The sequence below is a fragment of the Melopsittacus undulatus genome, chromosome 1 (assembly GCF_012275295.1).
Source record: "Melopsittacus undulatus isolate bMelUnd1 chromosome 1, bMelUnd1.mat.Z, whole genome shotgun sequence".
Lineage (NCBI taxonomy): Eukaryota > Metazoa > Chordata > Aves > Psittaciformes > Psittaculidae > Melopsittacus > Melopsittacus undulatus.
This window is the reverse complement of record NC_047527.1, coordinates 128,004,873-128,012,862: the sequence shown is the minus strand read 5'-3', so window position 1 is coordinate 128,012,862 and position 7,990 is coordinate 128,004,873. Positions and strand designations below refer to the sequence as shown.

The 7,990-nt window shown below is 36.0% G+C and overlaps 1 protein-coding gene across 1 annotated transcript; it reads left to right on the top strand.

The window, feature by feature from the left end:
- Positions 1-545: 545 nt before the first annotated feature.
- Positions 546-7,537, top strand: AGR3 (anterior gradient 3, protein disulphide isomerase family member). The gene is made up of 7 exons (XM_005152870.2): positions 546-651; positions 2,879-2,942; positions 4,225-4,277; positions 4,913-4,989; positions 5,277-5,340; positions 6,408-6,491; positions 7,441-7,537. The coding sequence occupies exons 1-7, from the start codon at positions 546-548 to the stop codon at positions 7,488-7,490; spliced, it is 498 nt and encodes a 165-aa protein (XP_005152927.2). The 3' UTR covers positions 7,491-7,537.
- Positions 7,538-7,990: the final 453 nt, after the last annotated feature.

Here is a 7,990-nt window from a genome sequence, read left to right as displayed (position 1 = left end):
TACACCTGAGGCAAACATTTGTCAATTTTGATATTTAATAAAATTAAGGAGGGTATCATGAGACATCTTTTGATCAAAAAACCTATCCATAAAAAACTATCCATGTAAAGATTACATGACTTTACTGGTCACTAAAACTAAAACTAAAATAAAAAACAAAAAACAAAACCACAAACAAAAAAAAAACAGAACTAGTAGCACTGTCTTGAAATTGTCATGATCCAGTATTACAATTACTGTACTATTCCATAAGAATCAAAAGCTGGGTGGCCAGAAGTGAACTGAAATGAACTTTGTGCCCCTGATCACATAATAATGAGAACTGTCCCATGCAGACTAATTTTGACATCTGAAAGCAGTGTTGCATGATAAAATGCACCTCCATTTTGCACTTTTCTCACAGAGAAATAACCCAAACTGTCTCAGTAGTATAGATTGTTAGGATACCACTAACACATTGATTTACACTGCTCTAGGTGATAAACCCATTAGATTAAAGCTGTTGCTTTGTTTTCCAGTCTCCTTGCTTCATTGAAAGGGAAATAATGCTCCATTCAACACTGGCCTTGTCCCTCTTGCTAATTGCAGTCTCTTCTAACCTTGCAATGGCAATCAAAAAGGAAAAAAGAGCACCTCAGACACTGTCAAGAGGTATTGTATTATCCACGGTATATGGTTACCTCCTTATCGTATAGGTCAACAAATGCTTTTATTTAGAATGTAAGTGGAAGCACATATATACTTAACCGACATGTATTTCTCTAGTGTTAAGTGATACTCTAGGTAGTGCATCTTTTTATTCCATATCATTTCACTCTGTCAGTTTGCTCTTAAGGGTATGGCTGAGGGCCTCATATAACCTGCATAATTTATATAATTCACAGTGACCTAGTAGAAGCAGAAAACCTAAACAGAGTTTCCCAAATAAGGATGAACTTGTAGGAAAAATAGTGAAAAAATATTCATCCATACACCATTCAAAAGATATTTTATTATGGCAACTTACTAACTACCGAAACACAGTTTCGTAACTTCAGTTGCTATGGAACAATTTTTCCGCAGACCCATTTTTATACACAAAAAACCAGTCTGAGCCACTACTGGGTTTTTCTCAGTGATTTTTTTCTCCTCCTTTTTGTCAAAGTCACAGTCACGCTTCACAGTGAATAATTTACTTCTTTGCCATGCATAACTTTCAACCTGGGTGTTAACTAAAGACCCTAATTTAAGTTATTTATGTCAATCAATCATTAGAAATACAAGCAGAGAGAGAGGTTACTGAGGTCTTTTCCTCTTTCTTTTCTTCTTTGGGCCTATTCACCCCAAAAAGTCCCAGCTCCCTTCCTGACCCCTTCTGCATGCTATGCAAAGCCTGTAGAACCCACAGCTCACATCTGAGGTCTTCCTATTCAAAGCACTGGCAAAATCCCACTTACCACAGAAATCCCATCTGAGACTAATTGCTCAGGGAGCACTTGACAAAATCATGCAGCACCTGGACTAACCAAACTGAAACTGCAAATCATTTCTCCTAAGAAGTATCCCTGGAGAAAGGTTATTATCATCTGGTATCTACGCCTATCTTGCATAGATCAGAATCTGGTTTTCCCACTATGGCTAAATTCATAAAAAGATAACAGAATACCTTCAATTCTGGCAACTTTGAAAAAAATAGTCACAGAAAACAAGTACTAGTTTTAATCCTGATTCAGGCCTTCTGGGATGCCTCGAGAGCTTTACCTGTAATTTTCACGAATCAAAGGGGAATAATCAAACCTGCTGCAAAATGACCCTTGCTGACCCCTCTGTGAAGTTACCTATGTCATCAGTTGACTTCAGCCAGGCTGGAAACACACTGATCAGCATGCCAGAATCCCACCATTAACTGGACAGATCAGTAATCAAAATTACTCTCCTGAAAGAAAAGATGACCTAGTCGCATAACAAGCAATTATCCCTTGAGATCTGCATAACTTAGCACTGTCCAGACACCACAGAAGAAACACAGCCTTAACCTGGTCCAGATCCAGAAGCTGTTCTACAATCCCTTTGAGGACCATCATGAATGGAGGAATATCACCTGGGAGGCAGGAATCTACCGCAAAGGGGTTGGTGTCTTTGACATCTGAAGGCATGAAACCAACTGGACAATTTGCTTCTTGATATCAGTGTATCACCAGCTATGGATGAACTATGAAGTTGATGATTCATTAGGGGTTTTGTTTCAGTGGACATTTTTATATAAAGGCCTTGAAAAAAATCATAGAATCATAGAACAGTTAGGGTTGGAAAAGACCTTAAGATCATCTAGTTCCAACCCCCCTGCCATTTTACACCTCACAGTAAACCATGTCACCCAAGGCTTCACCCAACCTCGTCTTGGATATATGCAATTAAATACTTGTAAATTGAAATTCATTACTTTGGAGCTAAGTTTATAACCCAAGACTGTTCTAACAACATTCATATTAAAGTTGATCTTATTTGAGCTGTCATATTTTATTCTGTTTTAGAAGCCAACTTTCTCTTTAAGCCCCAGGGTCTACATGAAATACGGAGCAGACAACAAAGATATAAAGGATTTGGGTGCTGATTTAGGGATGTCTGAGTATTTAAAAGGTATTTGACAGGTTTGCCAAAGGAATTGAATTAGATAGTCAGCTGAGGGTTTTTTTGGAGGGGGTTGGTTGTTTGGGGGTTTTAAATCTTTCAATGCACCTATCAGGATATGTAGAGTAAGCATATCCACAATGTTTGGGAAACTTTGACTACACAAAAAACAAATCCTGCTTATGTACTACTATTGATAAACATTAAAAAAGTAACTTGTTATGAGTTACTTGCCTGGCCACCAGTTAACCTTTTGTTATATTTCTAGGATGGGGAGATGAAATTACCTGGGTACAAACTTACGAGGAAGGGCTTTATCAAGCGAAAAAAAGGTAACGTATTAAAAACAGTTTGAAAGACAAAGATGCTGATCAGTCATGCCTGAAAATACTATAATGAAACAGAACAAAGAAACACCATTACAGCTTAGCTGCAGATCACCCAGTTAAATAAAACATATATTGTCTCTATAAGTAAAAGGGGTCTTATGGCTCTGAAGCAACATCATGAGCCAGTAGTTTAACATTATCATTTCTTTGTCACAAGAGCAGTGTTGTCATTTGAATAAGCAATGATAAACAGGTATTATAATTTGAAAAATACAACTGTTTTGGGTGGTGTTTTTTTTTAATATCAGATACCTCTGATTACTTCCTTAAGATTAACATCTGGAAATCAATTACATTTGCTCTTGCATGGTGATCTGCTGCCTCTCGTGTTTTCTCCAACACTTTATCAGTTAGCGTAGGTGCATAATGTACTCGCAGTTTCCCACTATCTTGGTAGAAATTAAAGTTTTACTTTGAATCTTCTCTGGGGCTCAACTGAAAATATATCTCTGAATTCATTTAATTATTTAAATGTCTCTTGCAATTTGTTTTAGATAATAATGTTGTTAAATTGAAGGCAAATTATTTTTAAAATAAAAGGCAATTAATTTCATGTAACATGAAAATGGCTAGGAACTGAATAATTATTGACAGTGGTAACAGATCAAGATTAATAACTGATTTGCTGAACAATAACAGTAGTTTAAAAAATACAGGGGAAAATGCACAGAACTAGTTAATGTTTTGACATCCAAAAATATAAAGTTCTGATATTTTATCAAGATATTTACAGAAGACATAATTTACTGTATATCTATTCAAGAAACATTAAAAACCATGAAATTTTCATGGAAGTATTTGATGGTAAACCCAATGTTATAAAAATTATTTTATTCCAACTCATACAGATTATTTTTATTTTCTTAATTATGGAGAAATTTATACCTAAGCAATAGTAAATACTTCTTTAGTCTGATTATATACAAGCTAAGAATGAAATCATGATGGCTCTGTTGTTTCTTTCTTCTAGAATCTCTTACTTTAGAAAACCTATTTAGACATGAAAACTCTCTCTATTTATTTCTTTTATAAAGGAGTCATGTCCTTTTGCATTTCTCAAAAATGTCTATAATTGTTTACAGAATGTCTGTAAAAAAAACATGGTTTTACTGTGCGTTAACTTAAAATTAAATGTAATTTGCCTTTTCTAATCTGCTTGTGAAGTCACTCATTTGTATGTATTTATCAAATGATCTAACTACATATTTTATTATTATTAATAAAGTAACAAGCCACTGATGGTAATTCATCATTTGGAAGACTGTCAATACTGCCAAGGTAATTTTGATTTTTTGAGTGTAAAAATTATTTGAATACTTTCATGAGAAACTGCACCTACCTGTATGTTGACCATGCACTTATTGAAAACTATTTAAAGAGGTAAATAAAAATGTGTTTGAAAAGCTAAGAACTTATTACTGTTATTTACAAACAATCCACTGTGAAGCTATCCAACGAAGAACATGAAAAATACTCTGTGCTGCTGTCTTGCTATCCCTAATGCTGCACTTAGCAGTTTAGATTAAAATGCACAGATTTGCTACTGACTCGTTGAACAGATTTAATATTGTTTGGCTCTCCTGAACTAGTAACTAAAGAAGGACAAAAGCACAGGGCTGCTGAAATCGATCTAGTAAGAATTTTCTGAGAATAATGCACTTTTGTCCAGCTGAGACATGGTATCCATTGAGATGACAGCCCTCACAAATAACAGAAGAGAGCTTCATAGCTGGGAGGTTATACTGACATGGGTCAAAAAACCAAAAAGCAGTGGTGGAGCCCTTAAGTGTCTCCTCAGAAATGTGAATCAGCGGGGACAGGAACAATGAGGCCAGTCTCTGGCCAATGTGGTGCCTAAATGCAGATGGAAAGGCAGTTTCAGATGAACTTCAAAATGATCATATCTTTTCTAGCACTGAAGAAAGCTTTTGCAGAAAATGAAGAGGTACAGGAAATGGCCCAAAAAAACTTTGTTATGCTGAATCTCATGGTATGAAGGGTTTGGGGCTATTTCACTGGGGTTCTTTTTTGGTCTTTTCTTTTTTTCTTTTCTTTTTTTTTGTGTTTTCTCATTCTTTGTGCTTTTTCATGTTATTGTAGCTAAATACCTCTGGCATTTCAGTTACATGCAAGTACAGGTATTTGTGCATGTGTATCCACACACAAGTAGTACTTTCATTTTAGTTTCGTCTTCTGATAGAAGACTATTCACACATGGTAATATTTTGGCAAAATCTACAGAAATATTTTAATAACTAGCTTTAATTTCTCTACCAGCATGAAACCACAGATAAAAACCTGTCACCTGATGGACAATATGTGCCTCGAATCATGTTCATAGGTATGTACGATATTTATGTAACTTCAGAGGTGTGATATCTGAATCTATACTAGTGTCCTCCTTTGGCAACATCAAAATAATTCATTTAACAAAAAGAAAATAGTACAAGATTTATCATAACCATGGCATTAGTCTGGAACTTGGCAGATCTGAGTTCAGTTCTCCCTCTGTCATAGGCTTTAACTCTTGTAAACTTACTCAGATTATAGATATGTTAGAAGGGTACCTAATTTGTGCTTGGGGGCAAGGTGCTTAAATATCTGTTAGCGTAGGGGCTTTTGCTCTCTGTGCCTGTTGCTAGTGCTGTTGTAAGACAAAGTTTACTGAGAACAGTCCAATATATGACTGAATGTAGATATCTACAGAATGGACATTACCACAGATCAAGTCAATGTGTGAAGCAAGAAGTGATTTATCCCACCATAAAGCAGACTTCTGGAATAGATAGAATGAATCATGCTGCAGAGCGCCTGTTCCTTTTCACTGGCTGTACAAGGAGCCTAGAATGACAAGCTCTGTGGTGGCATCCAAAGTTAGATGAAATGAAGCCTACACTCGGACAAAAAGCAATGTAGTAACAGGAGTCTGTTGATTAACAAAATCTTGGAAGGGGAAGTGGGAAAAGAAATGTCTACAACAACTTGTTTCCATGATCAGAACATTAAGAATCACAAGATTTTCATCCTGAAGGCTCTAGGTAGGTCATGTAAATATTGCACTAGGTATGAGTGATCCTCACTGTGTGTGCATCTAGTCAAATCAGCCTCTCCCGGTGTAACCTCAGAATTTGTAAAACAGGATATTTTTTCCTTAATTATGGGTGAAACGCATGTGTAATCTGTAATCTGCATACTATAAATAATAATAAATAAAAAATAATAATAATCTGTCACCTGCATAACATAAAAGTTAACATTAGCTTCTGGATTTCTTCACATAAAAAGTAGTTGGTTGGAACAGAGAGTAAAGGCATCATAATTACCTCATTGATGAAAGCAGAACACACAGGCCTCATCTTCATCTGTTGTGGGAATGGAAAGCAGTATTTAATACAATTACTTTTTCAGACCCATCTCTCACAGTAAGAGCTGATATTACAGGAAGATACTCCAACCGACTTTACACTTATGAGCCACAAGACATACCAATCTGTAAGTGTCCCCTCTGTTGTGTTACTCTGCATTTCACACTGTAAGCAGCCAGATACACCCCATTCAATTATTTTTGCTTAAGAATACGTTAAGATCTCAAAATAATTAATAAGGACTCTGTGTGAGCATTTGCAATAGAATCATAGAATCATAGAATGGTTAGGGTTGGAAAGGACCTTAAGATCATCTAGTTCCAACCCCCTGTGTGGGCAGGGACACATCATTCTAGACCATGACGCCCAAGGTTCTGTCCAGCCTGGCCTTGAACACTGCCAGGCATGGAGCATTTACCATTTGTTTGGGCAACCTGTTCCAGTGTCTCACCACCCTAAATAAATTATAATAGTCTAACCTGTTTAGCAAAACACTTAAGCACAGCTATTGTCTCATTGAATTTATTGAGACTACTCAAGTGAGACAAAGATCATGGGTGAGAACTTTCAGGATCAAGATCTGAGCAATTTGTTGGAGAATGGTGAAAGTCACTATACTCAAAGGTAACCAACTGCACAATGTGAACAGTCGGTGGTGAGACAGAATAAATAAAGAAATGCTGGTGGTTGCCTGAGTATCACCTAACACCTATATTTCAGAAAGGAATGTGATTTTTCAGGTTGAGCTAGCCTTTACTCTATACCATCTGACACCAGTGCAGTATCTCACCACAAATATGCACGTCACATCTGATTACCAGACTTGCTGTTGAGAAATGAAGTTGAAAGGAGTGTTGTCAAATCCCTTTAAGTTAAACATTTTGATTTATGTAACTTCTGCCTTCTGTTTCAGTATCAATGCCAGAATTTTCACAATTAGAAAACTCCAATATTTAGTGTATGACCATAAATTAACTGCAGTGTAAAAAATTTACTAATCAAAGAAGGTGGGTTTTAGCACAATAGCACAAATTCATTTTATGTACATTTTTACAGTTCTTTTTTTTTTCTTTCAGTAATAGAGAACATGAAGAAAGCACTACGTCTCATTCAGACAGAACTATAGTCAGCAACAGTGAAATGACCATAGCCTCTATGAGGTGAAGCTGCACCTCTCTGTCTCTGCTAGCATTCTGAACTCTTAACAAGCAGTGCTGGTCTATCAGATCTAATGAGAAATTTATATGTACTATTTGAAGAACAAGCATAGAAAGACTATAATGCCCATTTGGAAAGCAAGAGAAGAAATCTATGAAACACTTCGAAATTAGTTATCTGAATAACTGAAAGTGATGGTTTAAGGTGCAGCAACTTTGTGTTGTATTTTTATCAATCCAGCTATGGCTTTGTTACATCAGCTATGACTTCTGACCAAGATTTATAACCAATGTTTTTGGTGCCATTTTGCAATTTTTTATATAGGTTAGTAGGTGCATCTTGTCTCATATTTTTTATTTTTTACAAGAAGCTTGTTCGTGTATCTCTGTTTTGTGCATTTATTTCTCCTTAAAGCAAAAGAAACTTTGCTGGCAAAGGAGAGAGGAAGGCTCTTCCTATACATTTTAA